The 18620-nt window shown below is 41.8% G+C and overlaps 1 protein-coding gene across 1 annotated transcript in view; it reads right to left on the minus strand.

Annotated features, from left to right (window-relative positions):
* Nucleotides 1-18620, minus strand: part of fcho1 (FCH and mu domain containing endocytic adaptor 1) — a 54612-nt gene that overhangs the window by 2228 nt on the left and 33764 nt on the right. The window contains exons 9-26 of the mRNA XM_018695909.2: nucleotides 18386-18482; nucleotides 18018-18135; nucleotides 16859-16883; nucleotides 14280-14340; nucleotides 12669-12862; nucleotides 11976-12000; nucleotides 11771-11827; nucleotides 10771-10822; nucleotides 9261-9385; nucleotides 7426-8523; nucleotides 6422-6528; nucleotides 5842-6037; nucleotides 4764-4878; nucleotides 4488-4643; nucleotides 4267-4399; nucleotides 3311-3507; nucleotides 2492-2556; nucleotides 68-235 (exon numbers count right to left, since the gene is read on the minus strand). Coding sequence (XP_018551425.1) covers nucleotides 68-235; nucleotides 2492-2556; nucleotides 3311-3507; nucleotides 4267-4399; nucleotides 4488-4643; nucleotides 4764-4878; nucleotides 5842-6037; nucleotides 6422-6528; nucleotides 7426-8523; nucleotides 9261-9385; nucleotides 10771-10822; nucleotides 11771-11827; nucleotides 11976-12000; nucleotides 12669-12862; nucleotides 14280-14340; nucleotides 16859-16883; nucleotides 18018-18135; nucleotides 18386-18482 — 2989 coding nt within the window. The remainder of the gene's footprint in view (nucleotides 1-67; nucleotides 236-2491; nucleotides 2557-3310; nucleotides 3508-4266; nucleotides 4400-4487; nucleotides 4644-4763; nucleotides 4879-5841; nucleotides 6038-6421; nucleotides 6529-7425; nucleotides 8524-9260; nucleotides 9386-10770; nucleotides 10823-11770; nucleotides 11828-11975; nucleotides 12001-12668; nucleotides 12863-14279; nucleotides 14341-16858; nucleotides 16884-18017; nucleotides 18136-18385; nucleotides 18483-18620) is intronic.

Genomic DNA, 18620 nt, shown 5'->3' on the forward strand with positions numbered 1-18620 from the left:
AACAAAAATGCAAGTCTCAAAATGACTTGTTAACAATAATAATGATGATTTTTTTTTTTTCGGTCACCTGTGGCAAATCTCTTCTTGACCAGCGACATGCGGTAGCGGCCGCCAACCAGCTCCACGTCCATGCCCGACAGCGAGGCCCCAGAGCCCACAAACTGGACCGCCAGGCTGGGTGGAGGGCCGCGGGGAACCTCCAGGCACTGCCAGCTGGCACACAGAGTCCCTGAGCCTGGGACACCACCGACAGGCAAGAGACACAGATACAGGACGGTGATTAATTCACAGCAGAGATGGAGATCTTGAATACAGTAGGTTGTTAATTCTCACAAACGAGATCACTGCTAAGTAGGCAGGCAGCCTCGTCCTGCACTTCAGTCAGCTCTTTACAACAAGAACAAGCTGCTCATATATCATTGTGAAGTGCTGGATTACCTCATGTTGTTTAACAGAAAGTCAAGTCTTTCCAAGAGGGGTCTTATTTGTTTAAAATAATCACAACATCATTTGACATACTGTTTAAAAATCCTACATGTTGCACTTTTAAAAGATTTAAAAGATGTTTTGGATCAGAATGAGATGTTATTTAAAATACAGCATCTATTCCAGGATTACTGCATTGTGATTTGTTGTCATCCACACGTAAGGATTTAGTATCTAAAAATGTTTCTGCTTGTGCCAATAGTTTACTATACTTTGAGAAATGTAAACATGTCTTTCAAAGGCAAAAGATTTTGAATGTTAAATGAAATGAAAGGCCAATAAAAAGGTGACAGTGAAAACTCAAGAGGAGAGATAGATCTTCCCAGTATTGTTCTCATTTCTTTAAGTAAACATCAGTGTATAAAGATTTATTTGACAATGCCAAAGTGTTTGAAAGTCCTACACATAGCACCTGTGCGTTAATGAACTAGAGTTAAGGACTGTTCAGAGTGGAAATTTACATATTCAGTGCTGACAGAGAAAACGCCATCTACTGAGGAGATTGTGTGATTCGATCAAAAGCTCCACCAAAGTGATTTTTCCCTTTAAACTTCTCACGTGGTTTAGAGTGAATTTTAAAGTCTAAGACCAAATGCAAACACTCAAAGGCCAGAAGAAGAAGCTATAAAACATCAGACTGATTAGCTCAGGTTAAAAATTAAATACATAAATTACTAATAAATTAAATTATTACTTAAATTAAATTAAATAAACTCATTTTAATTCTAGAAGCACTTTAAAGATTACATTTCAGTCCAGTTATTTCTGCTTCACATGTCAAGATAACTACAGGTAAACAGCAATGATACATAACACTTTAGTCTGGTTTTAAATCTTCTGACCTGCAAATCACCAAATCTTTATGTAGCTGTCACAACCACTCCCATGTTCCTGTGATTTATCATACACTCAAAAGAGGAATATGAGGAGAAATGCTGATAAATTTAGGATGAACTACTGTACAGCTCTTCCTCTACGCATCAATAAGCTGAGAAATATCTTCTCCAACGCATCCATCCGTTTACAAGACGTGCAGTAAAATTTATTAATTACAGATTCAACACTGCCAGACATTATTCATTGTGTAAAGCTGCACTTGTAACATTTTAGTATGAAAGAAACAGGCGTGCAGGAAAATAGTATTTTAGAAGGGACAGGGAGGAGTTATGGTGACCTTTCAGTGCTTTTGTCTCCAGCTCATAAACTAGGAAAGTCTTCTAACTATAAATGTTTTCAGGCTTTAACATCTCATCCATCTCTGACAGCTATGAATAGTTTCTTTTTCCTCTGTTCTCCGACCCTGCAGCTTCACACCGAGGTAATAATATATCATTAAATAGAAAAAAAAAAGGAGAAGATGTGGGTGTCTGTTGCGAAGAGGCAAATAGGTGAGCTCAGATTTGATTTAATTTTAGACTTTTCTCCCTTAAATCAGAGCCATAAAAATCCTCTATGACATGCCGCCTCTTATCTGTGCACCATTAAGGTCATGAAATATGAGCAACAATCAGCTTGACTCAAAATAAAAGGGGAATATTTCATGCTCGTCTTCATATCAGTGCAGCGTTCAGAGACACCTCCACTCACTCATTTTGTTCACCTCAACCGGGCTGATGAGAGCAGCTGCCACGTTCAAATGCTAATGCTGCTGTTAAAAGGTAATGATACGCCTACAGATTTCAGCTTTTTGAAAAGAGAAGGATGTGCAGCGCTGAGGGAGATCTTTTCACCTAACTCTTAATTACTCATTTTGGTATTTTTCTTACGCGAAGTACAGATTGTGAACCCAGTGAGAAGGGAGCGAAGAAGGAAATTCTGGCTCTAATTTTAACGAGACACAAATGAAGCTGAAACTTTCAGACAAATAAGATGTCGTTTGTATGTAAGTTTCCTTCTCCTTGCTTCCCAGTGAACAACATTTTCTTATTAAAGGTTCCTTCAACAATGAGGGTTAAAAAAAAATCAAAGCAGAGAGGTGAAAAGGAAGCATCTGCAGAGCTCTGACCTTTACTGTGGTTGGTCGGGGAGAGGTTCGGGAGTTTCCACAGCAGCCGTCTTTCTTCAGCATTCCTGTCGAGGCAAATAAATAGTCGGTGAGGCTTGAACTGTTCCTTCATCTCCATCGTCTGACATCCTTTAAAATGTCTCCTATTAACCATCCCAGTCTTCCTTTAGTTTATTGAGACTATAAAATGTCTAAATTAGTGAAAGTTTCGTCTCATCAATGCCCCAAAATCCAAAGATTTAATATTTGACACTACTCAATCATATTCAAATGTAATCCTGACTTGACTTTGTCATTCAAATCACAGAATCAATGCTATTTAGCCAAAATCTTCAGCAGCTCTTCCATTTTAAAACTGTGCATTTTCAGATTAAGATTTTGACATTAAAAGAACTAATTGTTCAGCCATTATTCTAAACCATCTTTTAACTTCTTTAAATGTAGATATAAGGATGTAAATGTCTATAAATAGGGGGTAAAAGCAAATAAATACTAAAGCCTGACCTGCTTCTCTTCCTTCTCTGTAGTTGTTAGTTTCTGCCCAATGACCTTTTAAAACTGTCCCCTGTTTTCCATCGCAACCCTCCTCAAATGCTCAAATCACTTGTCCTCAGTCTCTTTTTCCCTCACAATAACTCTGACATAGTGAGCTGAATTGCTACTTGTACATTGTGATTAGAGGGTTCTATTTGCGCCTTACAATAATCCTCTTGATTACATTTATCAAGTTACAGATCAGCTCCTGCTAAACCAGTTTCAGGTGCATGACAGTTAAGAGAAACTGATTATTATCCCTCCATCATCATCATCACTGCTCACCAGGAGGCAGGCGGCTGGCACTGTAAGTCAGTGGCGGTGTGGTCCAAAGGCAGCAGCACCTGGACAGCGGTGAGCTGGGTGGAGGGTGCCGTAGCGGGGCAGCAGTGATAATCCAGGGACACTCGGGTCACCGTGCCACTCCGCTGGCACTCGGCCGACAGCAGGAGAGGAGCCCGGCCCGGGTCCTGAGACGACACCTGGGAAAAGACGGAAGACTTTAGGGGCCCAATGAATGAGGTGTTGTCAAAACATATCTATGATTAATAAAGAGACTAAGTAAAACTCTTTTGAACCATGTGCCTGGAAATGTGACCTTTTTATATTTGAACATGCCCTAAGTGCACTTAAAACCATGCGCTCAGACTGTTAAAATAGAGTCTTTATAGTTTATAGGAGTTTGTTTCACTGATAAAAATATAGAGTCCACGGCAGGTTTGGTGTCATCTTAAGGTCTTAGAAAACTCACTCAAGACAAAATCTGGCAACTTTATTTTATCAGTCCCTAAATTCTGAATAATTTCTTTATAATTGACAAGAGAACTATGGAATTTGGCAGTAAGTATAGTGAAAACAGAGACTGTTTAGTTAATAAACATCCAATTAAAAGGGCAATCTAACGTGTTTCTCAGTCAGAGAACAGAGGGTCAGGTGAACATGCAGAAATGTAAACATGTGTCTGAGATTCAACAGATATGAAGAACAAACTTTCCTGTAATAAATAAATAGTGAATGAAGATTTTCTTCCTTCATTTTCCCAACAACTACTGCCAAATTAAATGGTTATTTACTGGAAGCCTCTTGCAAATTATTAGGAGATTATACAGAAATTACAGACATGAAAAATAAAGTGTCAGTATTGTATATTTATTAACTTTAAAAAGTTTTCATTTACACAATCAAAGTTACCTGAGGAAAACAGTATTGACGGGTGAGAATATCTATTTTTAAACACTGACCTGATATTTCAGCAGGCCGACATTGTAGTAAGAGGCCTGAGGGTTGAGTTCAGCTTCTCTCTGCAGGTAGATCTGCAGGGCCTGCATGTTGAACCAGAAGTCTCTGGTGTCTGGGTCGCTCTGAGATGGATCGCTGTGGAGACAGAGAGACAACAGGATGGTTAAGATTTATACAGGATCAGACCGGGTTTGATGCATAATGCAGACAACCAAAGCCGAACCTGTAGAGCAGCTTTTGATTCGGCAGGAAATGATCGATCCTCGAGATGTTGACCAGCCTGAAGCTGAGAACGGGAACGTTGGGGTTGGCTGTGAAAATCCTGGTGATGCCTGCTGGGAAGGACATCGTCAGGTCGCCTGTGATCTTCACCAGACAGCTGGAGGAAAGAAGGAAAAGCACAAACAAATACTCATCAAAAAATATCCAACAAATGTCAGTAACAACAAAAAATAAACCAGAACTTTACTGTTTTTGTAAAAAGCAGTATCACACTGACCGGTTGTGTTGTCCACCTTTGAAGTAGGCATTGATATACTCAGTGATGGCTGCTGCCACTGGCCAGGCCTCCTGTGTGCTGAGGGAAATGGGACTGGGACCTCTCGACAGGTGCACTGTGAAGAACAGATGTGATGCTCCTGAGTCAAGCTACTAATGAGCTGCAGTGAGTTTTACCTGAATCAAGTCATGTTTAAAGGAATGTCTGTACATTAAATATGAAGCAGCAGGTTAGCTTAGCTTAGCATAAAGACTGAAAACAGGGCCAACAAGCCTGGCTCAGTCCACTCAGCAACTCTAAAGAGCCTCAGTTTTTGTAGGGATGTACAGGCTGGCTGTTTCCATGTGTTTCCAGTCTTTATGCTAAGCTAACTATCTACAAACTACGGAGCCCCGGAGTGATCACGTCAAAAAATAAATAAATAAAACATGCACACGAAATGTAGTGTGTATATATAGAGAGTCATGACAACAGACAGGCTTTCTTTCCTAAGCATGAAATGCACTGCACCTACTTCAAATGTCAGTGTTAAGATGGCTGTTAGCTAGCAAGACAACATTAGTTAGCGTACATACATTAATTAAATAGCCTACATAGTAGTCTACATTAATAAGGGGCCACACCGCTTTACCTGTGTGTCTCCCTCAGGTAACATTAAATAACTAAGTGCCACAACCGCACCGGGCTCCTCTTCACCTGACACTGGGCAGCAGGTTAGCACCCTGCGGCGCTGTTCAACATAAGGCCCCGTAGACGCCCGTCGCACCGGCTCTTTAGGCCGGTGCTCTTCAGCATAAGGAGGCGAAGGAGAGTCCGATGTGGTTATGACACTATAGTTTTTGATGTTGAAAAGCTCCAGCAGTTTAAAACTCAAAGTCAATACAGTTAACTCCATAATCTGCTCACAATGTTCAGCTATTTTTTATTTTTGACGCGACTATTACGGGGCTCTGTAACAAACTGTAGCTTCATATTTAGCAGAGAGACATGAAAGTGGTATCAATGCTTCTATCTAAACAAACGTCCTTAAATGTATTCTGTCCTGTAGTGTAACTTCATTTATGTGCCAAGGTCTTACACTGTCTTTGCTGGTGGTCCTGGTGCTGGTATGGCAGCGGCGAGGCTTGTCCTGCCCTGGCAGGACTGGGAGCTCGGTTCTGACCCCCCCACTCGCCATCTCTAGCCTGAGGCCCCCACTCACTGGGACTGGAGGAGGAGGAGGAGGTGAGGGATGGGCTGGGCTCCGGCAGTGGGGAGGAGCACAGGGACCGGGACTGAGACAAACGAGTCAATATCGACACTGCTTTCATTTAAGTGATGAACATTCATGATCAAACATTTACATCAGGAAGGGATGGTTATCATCTGAGCAGTTTACATGAATTTGGTTATATGGTATTTACAAATTTGACATTTACAGTATCACAAGAATATTATATCAGAGCTTTTTCATTAGTCCAAAGCTTTATTTTGCTTGAAAAAAGTCATCTATTATCATTGTGACAGGTTATTTCTCTAATTTTCATGACCTTCATATCTGTTTAGAGTGAATATGATTATATCAAAATAACACAACTAAGAACCAGGACTACTCTGGGGGGGGTGAACAGAAGTTTTATTAAATGAGCTGAGCTGTTAACTCGGTGCTGGATACTCACTCTCTCACAGCCGCTGAGTCGGCCTGAAGTCCTCTTGGCCCGGGTCGCTCTCTGAGGAGCAGCTGCAACCACTTCAGATGTGTCCTGTCTGAAGTTATGCTTGGACCCTTTCAAAGACACAAGACAGAAAATGACTCAAAGCTGAATCACACTGTGAAACAGGAGTGGAAGAGGCAGAATACTCCAGAATTTGTGCTGAGAACAGCCGGTGACAGGCTGGGAATATCCCACTGCCAAAACAAGCTGGCACCAAACCTAATGACATTTTATTTGTATTGGTTTCATTGAGGCATTTAGCCTCCTGTCGGTGACTGAATATTCTTCAGAGATTTTCCTCTCTTGTCATCAGTTCTTCTTTTATTAATAACGTTTCAGTCCTTATTTTCTTCATCGGATAAAATTCACATGATGATATGACTTTAACCTGATGAAGGTCATTAATGAAGTGATCAACAGCGAGCAGTCAGAGCTCTTGTTTTGTACCTGTCCATTTTTATTTGCCTGCTGTTTTTTTCTCATGTATTAACTGTAAACTATATTGGGACCCTGCTGCATGTTGATTCTGCACTTAATTAGGGAATAAACACATTGATGCATTTCCACAATGAAATTTGTATTTCTGATACCTAATCCTGACAACATCAGTTAGGGCCGCAACAAATTACTGCTTTTATTGTCAAACGTTTTTGGTCTATGTACTTTTGCCCTCACTGTTGCTGTCTTTACCCAATTATAGTTTCATATTAAAATCAGAAGCCAGAATTCTCACTCACCATAGTATAAATAGATGTAGTGGACTTGAAGTATTAAGTAGCATAAAATAGAAATACTCAAGTTGAGTGCAAGTACTGTACTTGAATACAGTGCTTAATACCTAAATATCTTAATTGACTGTGCTGGCCATGCCTCCAGCTATTATTTGAGACTGGCATTATTTGCTTTTATATGAGAATAATACTTCAAATAAAAACTTAAATGCCAAAAAAAGAGAAAGTAATAAGTACCCTTGTGCGAGCTGACGCCGCAGGGTATGTGAGTGTTCAGATCCAGACAGTCTTGGTCTTTGTCTGTAGAAAAACACAGATCCTCCTGTGGGCCTGAATGCCTTGTGAGCGGAGGGGCGTTCCTGCGTGGCTCACTTTCTGATGATCGATGTTTTCTCCTCTCCCCTCCTGCCCCTCCCTCTCCTTTTCCTCCTCCTCCTTCCTGTGTTTTGGAGCTGCTCAGCGCTCCAGAGACGCTCTCGCTAAACGGGTTGTGGACAGAGTTCCAGTGCATCAGCTCCTTCTTTGTCTGGGCCGTGGGCAAAGAGCCTGAATTAGCATCGAGTCCCAGTCTATTGCTGTTGACAGAGCCGCCGCCCACACTACTGTTGCTGCTGCTGCTGTGCGGAGGGATTAATCCAGCTGCTGCAGCCAGAGACGACTGGTGCGTTGGGCTGCCAATCATCGTGATGGCGAATGGGTCATCGGAGGAAACGGGAGGCGGGAGGCTGCGGTCTCGTTTCCTGTCTCTGTCTTTGCGATTGGAGGAGGATGACGAGGAGGAGGAGGAGGTTGGGAGTGTCTTAGTGTCGGCGAGGGTAATGGAGAAAGGGTCACCTCGCGCCTCCATCCCCCTGCCCTCCTGGTTAGGGCGAGGCGGTGGGCGCGCCCAAGCATCAGACAGGTTTAAGGTCTCCTGGGTGACGGTCCTCTCAAATGCGGCGAGGAAGGGGTCCTCAGGGGGGATGTGTTTACAGTTCCACACCGACGACTCCATCTCAGGCGGGGGGAGGGACTGAGAGAAGGCAGGGAACCGCATCGACGAGGGGTCCATATCTGGGGGGACACGAGAGGGGCGTGATGGGGCGACGGACCAGACGCTGGCGGGGTCATCCTGTGGGAGAGGGCTGCGACCGGGGGAGGGGTCACGGAAAGCGGAGAGGAAAGGGTCCGAAGGTCGTCCCAGCGTTTGGGTTTGGTCTTTACTCTGTGACACAGGAGGCCACGCTGCCCAACCCACCGGCTCAGGGGAGGGTCCGAGGGGTTGATGGGAAGGCGAGTCCAGACCTGAGTCTTCAACGTTCTCGGGAGAGGAGGAGTCAGACGAGAAGGCAGCATCTGACACACACATTAAACAGGATGTCAGTACAGTAAATTATCAACACCAGTGGGAAACAAAGAACTCATGAAAGTGGAATTAAAGTTCACAACACACAATATCAACCTCATTTTACCATATTAGTCTCTGTCTGGATATTAGCCTACGTTTGAAAGAACAGGATCCATTAGCATATTCACAATAGGCTTTATCTTTCACTGAAGAAGACTGAAGGAAAAGACCTCTACATCAACAAGAAATCTACATAACATCTACAAACACAATCTAGTTCAACTAATAACACACACACACACACACACACACACTGTATTTCTCATATCGTTGTTGAACACATCGTTCAAACATTTGCAGTGTAGCTTGGAAACAGTATGTGTGGACCCAGATATGGACCCCTCCTTAATGCGGTTCCCTGCTTTCTCTCCGTCCCACCCCTGGCCTGAGATGGAGTTGTCGTAAGAAGCTACAGAAATTCGGGATTTATGTTTTTTTTTAATGGAAGTATTTCATGTTTCACTTTTAGGAAAGATAGAGCTTCTATCTTGGGAAAACTTCCCAGCTGGACTAGTCTGATAAAGTTGTTTATTCCCTTCAAAAAGTGGATGTTAAAAAACTAGGAAACTGTCCAATATTCAGGGTTGTTTTATATTTGCGCCAATATGGTATTCATAAGAACAGACAAAAGAAAATTGTACACAAACTCAAACTTTAAATTAATTCATACAACAACTTCTCTTACATTCAGAGGCACCAAAAGTGCTCTGCTCTCTGAGTTGTTCCCGACCATCAAAACTTTTGGACTTGAAGGCCGACTCCAGCGGGGGTCCGAACAGACTGTCTGAGCCGGACGCGGTTGAGCTCAACCTGACGGAGAGCAGGGAAGAAACAAGAGACAGTCAGGGAGAGCGGAGGAGTGCTGATGATGATGATGACGACGATGAGGAGAAGGAGGAGGAGGAGGGGTAATAAAAGGGAGGGAAAGTGAGAAAAGGAGCGTGGGTGCAAGTGAGAGAAGAGGAAATTGGGGGACTGTGAGAGATGGAGGAAGAAAGAAATCAAGAGGGGAGAGAGTGTTATAAAAGCAATCAAAAACCTCCATCTCTTTCTGTAACTTTCTGGAAAGATAGGAAAAAAAAAAAAGAAGCTGTCCAGCATCAGTGGCCAACGTAACCCACAGTCTGTTATAAAAGCATATTAGTAGCTTGGTTTTGCAATAAGATGTTCAACCACATAAGGGTTGTTGAACTTAATGTTTGGTTAACCATATGGTTAAGTGAGTTTTTATTAATGTAATGTATTACAAAGGTGTTTATTAATTACATTGATAAACACCTGTATCTGCTCAATTACATTATAGAGTGTTTTATTAAATGGTTATACAGTATATCGCTAAATAATGAGACTTATTGTAGGATGACCACTGCTCTGCCCATCCAGTGCTGGAAGTATCCCAAGTCCAAAATGATAGAAAAATGTATGGTGTGGGCTTTGATGCAGGTCAAAAGCTCAGTAAATAATGGGACTGAAAGTTTCCAGTACATGTGTAATTAGAACTGCTTCTCTTTAACTGAGTAAAAAATGTTGGTGTTTTGTCTGAGCTACCATTCCACCAGTAGGACACTTTGACCTTAATGGAGCCACTTCAGGTGTGTTTTATTTTGTACTTGTCCTCATAAGACTTTGACAACATTGTTTGAAAGCTCTAAGTCTCTCATTTCTATCTGTATAAATCATTTTAGGATCCTCATATCACTGCAACAGCTGTTGACACAGAATTTGTTCAAATTTGTGGCTATGGCTGCCAAGTGTATTCCACACAAAATGTTGTGTCTCTATAACTTTGGTTCAGTATCTCTTCTACTCATTCTGAGTCTGGTTATAAAATTTAACGAGTTCCCTTTCAAACAAGACAAGGGTAATGACTGTAATCAAAAGGGTTGAAGAACAGTAAAGTTTTATTCTAGGTACATTACTTTCCGGCTTGTGCGAAGAAATGTGTGCTGGTTTGGTAAAAAGGAAAGAACAGTGAGAGCAATGAGGTGATGGTGGTAAAACTAGCCTGACCAAAATTAAAACCATAATGGTGCCGTTGGAAAGGCTGTGAGGTGGAAACCTCAAGAGCTTCAAACCACTGCAAAGGCCACTGATGACGCAATTCAACCTCCAAATGTGTCCCTGTCTCTGCACCGCTCAGAGACGGATATGAAGAAGAGGGAGGAAAGATGATATGAAGGGCACAGCCATCTCACCTGCTGTGATCGGGACTGGAGGTGGACCTGCGTAGGCCCTCCTGCTCTCCATCTGTAAAGAGACAACACACACACACCCACCCACAATGAGACACAGTGACTCACTGCAGAGGATGCTCCCTAATCAGGACTAATCAGCAGCACCGTGGTCTTCGTCAGAGCACCGAGGGGAGGCCGGTATGGGGTGAGACATTACGACATGAGGGAAAACCTATCAGCCATTACTGTCTGTGTGATAAATACCAGCAATTAGCTCGGTCTCGCTCAGCTCCAGCCACCGCTGCTGTCACCGCAGAGTAACCGCTTTAATCAGGTGCTAATCGTTAATCCCGTCGACTCTGGATTTAAAAGAGCGAGGGAGAGAGAGAGTCCCTGCTGCTGTGAAGCAGCAGGTTGTAGCCTCCCACTCCAGCCTAACCTTCTGGCAGCTAACGAACCTGTCGGTGATAAAAACACGTTCTGGAGCACGAGCAGAGGTTGGGGTGTGACTAATGGAGGGCGGCTGTTCATGCAAGGTCAGCCAATGAAGAGATTTGCTGTCTGAGGGGAAACTTGGGGGCTAAACAGGCTGGAGGCAGAGAGATGCTGCACTGAGACGTCATCACTTCACTGACGATGCAAATGCAGCTTTAACACTGGATGACTGATTATAATTATTTGTCATTCTAGCAGTACTATTATTTTCACTCATCTGATGATTATTTTCTTGATTAATACAAAACCTAAATATATTGAATTTACAATTCTGTAGGACAAAGAGAGGTATCAAATCTTCAAGTCTGACAAGCTGAACTAAGTAAATATTTGACATTTTTCCCTTTAAAGATGATTATCAAAATAGTTGCCAGTTTAATTTCTAACTAACTGACTAATTATTATAATTAATCGACTAACTGTTTCTAATCTAAATTACAATAGAGAAGGACAGGAAAGGAAAAGACAAACAACCTGATGAACAAACAGGCAGATAGATACAGTAGATAGAAAGAATGAGACCCACCCCTGTGGGAGGCAGCTTCGCCTTCTTCTGATCGGCCTCCTGCAGTACTGGAGTTTCCTGCAGAGACACAACAGAAGGCAGCAGCTTTCAGAAGTCTGTACACAAAGGTATAGTACAAAGACTGCAGCATGCTGTACATATCCCATGGCTTTATGTCTCAGGAAAGAGATTTGCTGCAACAAATGATACAAAAAGCAGAACTTACTGGAAAGATGCCGCTTGACTGACACCTGAGAGAGAGAGAAAGAGGGAGTGGGGGCAGGGTTAGATTTGTTCAAAACAATGAGCTCACTTAAACAACAGGGTTAATAGTTTTCCATTTGTGAACAAATCCCATGAAAAGACCAAAGTCAACAGTGCACTAGTCAGCCCCATAAATTCTGCCTTTCTTATCTATCCTTGGCGCTCAGGCCCATTGGTTCCTTCTGTAAAGACAGAAATTATTTCCTGAAACAGCTGGAAAATTTTGTTTTAATTTAGTCAAACAAGATTTAACAGTGCAGTTGTTGGAGACTATTTTCAGAGGCAAATTAACATCCATTTGGTGCACTAGTGAGTATTTACAGCAGCAGTACAGTGTATGTGGAATTAACTCAAAGGACGCTGCAGTGCCCATGTTCATCATAATGAAGGAACTTGCCACCCAGTGCAGTAACATGGTTCACTGGTTTGTTTTTAATAGTTTTTGGAGAAAAATGGAGCCCTATGCTACAGAATAAGCTATAGCAGGCTTTGACTACACAAACAATACTTGTTAACAGGATCAATTCATTGCTGGTTTTGGTGTTTTCATGTGATTTGATGACAACTTTAACCTTATCTGTTAATATATAAATTCTTATTTTAATGGTGCAGTGCACATTAATCTACATTAACATTACATGTGAACAAACACAACCTGTTGCCGTACACCCCGGTTGGGCGGCAGGGTGAGCGCCCCAATGGTGGCTTTCAGCTCCTTCTCGGTGGCGGCGGTGTTGCTACGATTGCTGCTGGCGACCGGTCGGATCTGGATGTGGAACTTTTTGGGCTCCTCATCGTCGAAATCTGAATCACTGGAGTAGAAGTTGTTGTCCTTCTCATCAGAGCAGCGTGCAGAGAGAGAGGAGGGTCAAGGAGAACAAGCGTTTATGGAAAAACAGGGATGAGAGGTGATGTTGTTTGGTGAGTGAATGTCAAGAAAGGAAACTATATTGGGGAGTTGAACAGGAAAAAAAGAGTTCAATCTCTTGTGAGAATGCCATTCAAAAATATTAAACTGAAAAAAATGCATGAGAGTAGATTATAAGCCAGCAAGCACAGGTTTTATTACCCCTGCTTGTTGGTGAATATTACTATTTTGACAAATACTGTGACTTCCTTGAAGAGGAAACAGAGTAGTCTCTCTCTGTGAGGTTGATTAAATCAGAGACAGAATGCAGGCTAGCAGCATGCAGACAACCCACAAACAGAAGCAGCGAGCACCGCAGAGCACACTGGAGGCGAGGGCTGCAGAGCTGTCAAACAGCCAAACCGCCACTTCCTGTCGCATCGTCACCCCCGACAAAAGTCACCTCCTCTTCCTCTTTTCTGCGGACGCCACTCTCTGCTGCACGTGGACGTGTTGTGTTGTTTGTGCTTTGTGTTTATTTGATGAATGTGTACTGGGATGACAAAAGCAGGAAGAGTTGTTATCTCAGGAGTGTGAGCCACCAGTGAAAAATGGATCAGGGATGAAAAGTCAGGACGTGGAGTGTCAGGCTATCCCATGCTGCTGGACTTTACCTCCTCTGGCTTTAACAAGCACGATACATCGAGGCAACAAATGGGATTAAGATCTTTATAACTGTCTAGCTCTGGTTAATGAGGCCATGAATGTACTCAATTGGGCGAACAAATTGGTCAAACCCCGCCTCTCACCTCTGACCCTCTGATTACACCTCATTTAAAACATCTCTGTCTCAGTTAGGAGTCCTTTCACAGTCTATTCAGTGCCTCATGAGGTTTAATTTGGTGCCTATATCATGTGGTCAACTCTGTGCCACAACTGAAGCCATGTGTTGAGCCTGTTGTTTTTAATAGTTGAACCAGATCCAGATATGATCAAAATCATTAGAATCATTTTGTTAGATGGGAAAGACTTGCTCTAGTTCATATAACTGAATACTTAAGTATTGTTGTTGGCCTTTTTTTCTATTTGAAAGTATTTTTAACTTCAGTTAGTATGCACTAGTTAGAGTTAACAGGATAAAGATGACAGCAAATGGGGGTTGAAAGGTGGAAAATAAAATGCAACAAATGAAACTGACCAGACTTTGACTGAGAACACTGTGGTTCATGTCAGTGGCTTAGACACCTAAGCCTTTAGACCACCTCTAAATAAGCAATTTTGAGACACCACCTATGATGGGCTTATGCTTCATTAATGTTTTTCAGACTTTTAAAAAAGCCAATAAACGTAGTTTTGAAAAAGAAAAAGAGGATTACAGATTCCAGACTGAGCATGCGTGAGTGAGCAGGAAAAGGATATCATTCTGGGTGCTGTCGGCTCGGATGACAAATCCTTCGTCGTCCACTTCCAGGGGTGAATTCTATGTGAATGGGAATGAACACACACACACACACACACACACACACACACAAGCTGTGTCAGCAATAGAGACAAATGTCACCTCAGCCACTTATCTGATGCATACAAAATGCACCACTGAGAGTTTTCTATTAGAGTGTGTGAGAGAGTAAACAGACCCTACAAATGTTGCTGGGTTTCTGCTGTGTTCAAATGAAATGTAAGACTTTTTAAGACCTTTATAAATACCACACAGCAACTCAGTACCCTTTTTAGGAGAATGATGGAAAACAAATAAAGCCTACAGTTTACAGGGCACAGATGTGACTAAATTAAGTAACTGTTAATATATATATCTTGTTTGAGAGTCACAGAGCTCAATTAAAATCCTACATGCAAAGGCAAAACAATCCCAAATGGACACAAAATGACCAAAAACAGACAGAAAACAGAAAACCACCAGCAGTGATGTTATCTGTAGTTGTTTTGTATCTCCTTCAGTCTGGGGGATGCTGTGTAGGAAGGAACAATAAAGCTGATGGATGGATTAATCAATTAAATTAACATTATCAGTCGATGAGCTTCCTAGCAACTTTCTCTCAACCACCAGAAGTTAAAACTAATGTTACTGTCTACTGCAGGCTGGAAAAAAAAGACTTTTTAAAAACCTTTTAAGACCTTATTTGAGGGAAATTTTCCAGTGCATCTGCAGAAATAGTAGCATGTCAGACTTAGTCAGCAATAGGAAGATAAAATCCTGGACTTATTGCAATCATTGTCCCTCGTGTTTACACAGACCACATGCAATGTGTAAAGGCATTAAGTGTGAGTCTGTGACTAACTAAAACAACTACAACTACACATTAAATATGTTATTACCAACAGGTCAAACAAAGCCGCCAAGACGTCTGTGAATCAGCTGTGTTTAGCTGCAGCCATATGATCATCAAAATAAGATCTGAGGAAAACCAGATGCACACTCTGCCACCAGCGCAGGAGCAGTTATTTTTAGACGGAGTGGTGACATACAAAGATGGTATTACATTAGGTCTGATTTCAGTAATCAGATCTCAACAGGTTAAGTTGACATCACAAGTGTAACTGTAGCCACTGATCTATTTTTTTCCATCACATCCAAATCTGATTTAAGAAAACTCCATCAAGTCTGGTTAATGCTTCGCGGTGTGATCGGGGCTATAAAATTCACATTAAGAAGATGAGTGCAGCAGCAGCTTCACGACAGTTACACACATATGGATTTAAAGCTGCATGAATCAATCTTTTTTACATCAACGCTGACTGAATTTATGTCACAATCATCAAATGACTCTGAACTGTGGAGTTATCACAGTCATCGCCCAGTTCAGCAGCGACTTTTACTTTGAAAATCACCATCATGTTCAGGCTCAAGGCTTTCATCATCCCTATTTTCAACAACTCTGATTAACCCGACTGTTTGCTACTTGTCCAGTAGAGTCGGCAAGTAGACAGTGAAGAAAGTCAAACATCTACCGGAAACTAACCTCTTCAACAAGGCCTTCAACCTTTAGCTTCTATGTTTATTTCCCGTGTCCTATGTTTTTTTTGCAAAGTGTCCTTGGGTTTCTTAAAAGGCGCTATATAAATCAAAGTTATTATTATTATTTATTATCAGAAACATAACTCCCAAAAGATCATCATTTTGTCTATTGGATGGCTAAAAACAGAAGTGAAAGTGTTTTGTCTGCCTGAGTTTGTGAACGTGCTGATTTTCTTTGATTTTTTTTCTACCATGGGTAAGTTGACTACAGCCTGGTGCCACCAGTTATGACATTTATGTAGTGATACGATATGATATACAATCAGGAGTCTGCACAGGGTGTTTTATTTTGAAAACTGTCCGAATGCTGAGTTAACTTCCCAGAAATACTATAAAAAGTTTTAAATATAAAACAAATCAAGACACAGCACTGATGCAGACTATTATAAAACTATTCTAATGCTGTATGTTGAAGGTGAACTGACAGTTTCAGTGCATGTGCGGTCTTATGCAACAAGTTTTAAAGTGACCTCTGCTAACATTACATCTATGTCAGAAACTTAATGCCCTTGAAAGTGTAAAATAGCAGCAGCAGTAGATCTATGATCTGCTGTTTACCTTCTGTTAGATGGTTTTCTGGCAGCGTCCAAAGCCCTTTTACACACAAACACACACACACACACACACACACACATTCACTCTCTGTCTTACACACACAGACATGTACACAAACTCACGCTGTTCCTCTCTGGCTGATGCCAGATTATCTCAGACCCCTCTTCTCAGAAGTACTGGAATAAACCTGGGAAACCCCACACCTTCAGTCACGTCACTATCACACACTCATGATCCCACAAACACACACAATCACCCTCCCTCCCCCAGACACACACACACACACACACACACACACACACACACACACACACACACACACACTCTTCTCATAGTGTAGAAGTTCTTCTACAGGGATATCTGCAGCTTCAGGTGTCAGACAGGACTGACAGGAGCTGATACTCACCGGTGCCTCTGTCACAGCCGAATCCCTGCAAATATTAAAAAACACAGAGATGTATCTTTGTTTTCGTTATTCAGTAGTGACTCACACTGAAGCCAGTGGCAAAGAGTGAGGATCAAGAATCAATTTCTAAAGCTCTGGGGCCTGTAGCATGAAGTGAGATTAGTGGTTTATCGGTCCATCTTTGGGCTCATTCCTACAGAATCCTGATGAAGAGAAAAGAGTCTACGATAATGTGAGTTTCTAACAACCAGAGGGAAAGTTTACAGGAATAAACAAGACTGATTATTACAGCTGCGTTTTAATCCCTAAAAGATTAGTTCTTGTCCTACAGGATTCCTGACAGTGTTGATACTTTTAGACTTTATTCCATCACTGCAGCCCAGAATAACATGACAACATTTCACTCAGTTAGCCCTTATCAGACACTGACTACTCCTCTCCCCTCTCCTGTTTGGCAGCAACAGACTTAAGATGGGTGTTAAAATCCTGACTAGTGTTGAAATCAGGTTGCATCACACACAAAACGAGAAACTTTATAGATTTATAATCTCAAAGATTTAAAAATAATGGTGCGTAATACACTATAGGATATTATTAAGATTTGCTTTGAGACTGGACCCGTCAACCCTCATACTACCTGGATAATCTGGGCCAAACATCGGTACCAACCAAGTTCCCAGAACAGATATTTCCTCTGATTGTTGGGAGCAGTGACTTGGGGATGAATAAGTGCATAACCTCTGTAGTCTGAGCATGGTATTATATTACTTGTAGCTATTTTTTATTCATCATCAGACAAAAAAGCAGGAAAAATTCTCACTCTATTCTAAAGATTACGACACTTATTTGTAGCCTTAAACCTTACTTTAATATTTGGAAAATATTTCAAGTGTTGCAGCTTCTTATTGTATTTTAGTTGCATGATTATTGACTCACTCTCTGCTGTCATTGTGCCATCAATAGTTGTTGAATTAACAACTCCATCTCTTTCATATGAGTGTGCTCAGTGTGAAAAGGTAAACCCAGAGTAACCAGTTGATTGTGATAGTGGTCATCCAGGACGTACGACTTTGGGCTCAAAGAGAGACAGACTAAGCTGAGCTCACTTCATTATACAGACCCCAGGACATGTTTGTTTCGGTGTTTGTGTCAGACTCACGTAGAGTCCGGCTCCTTGTCCCTCTTGCCCAGGCCGGGGATCCTGAATGCTTTTGCTCGACTCTTCTTCCCACCTTCAGGCGCCAAAGCCGTCATGTACTCCTCGAAACCAACCAGAGCTGCAGACGACAGGCAGTTTGATAAAAATAAGAAACATTCACGACACACTCACACACACAGAGCGAGTACAGTATCTATGTAGGCATTTGTATTTTGTCACTATGAATTATTCCGCCTCCACAATACTGTTATCAGTGTGGGCGCCTTGATATTTTTATTATGTAAGCTCCACAAGTTGTGTGTTTATCCTTTTATTTCCCTCCTACTGGAAACAAGCCAGAATCAAACATGCTGATGAGCTCACTGTACCTGGCCGCTCTTTGCCTGTGCCCTTCTGCTCCGCAAATTTCTGGATGAGGTTATCGATGCCGATGTTTTCCACATTCTGCTTGAACTCCTCGTGGACCTGCAGCATACATATATTTATGTGTATATTTATAAACTGAAAAACTAAACATAAATATCTCCAAGGATGGGTCAGGACTTACTTCTGATAAAACATCAATTCTCTAAACATTAAAATGAAGTAATATTCTTCAGAAAC

This window comes from Lates calcarifer, linkage group LG17 (assembly GCF_001640805.2).
Source record: "Lates calcarifer isolate ASB-BC8 linkage group LG17, TLL_Latcal_v3, whole genome shotgun sequence".
Classification (NCBI taxonomy): domain Eukaryota; kingdom Metazoa; phylum Chordata; class Actinopteri; family Centropomidae; genus Lates; species Lates calcarifer.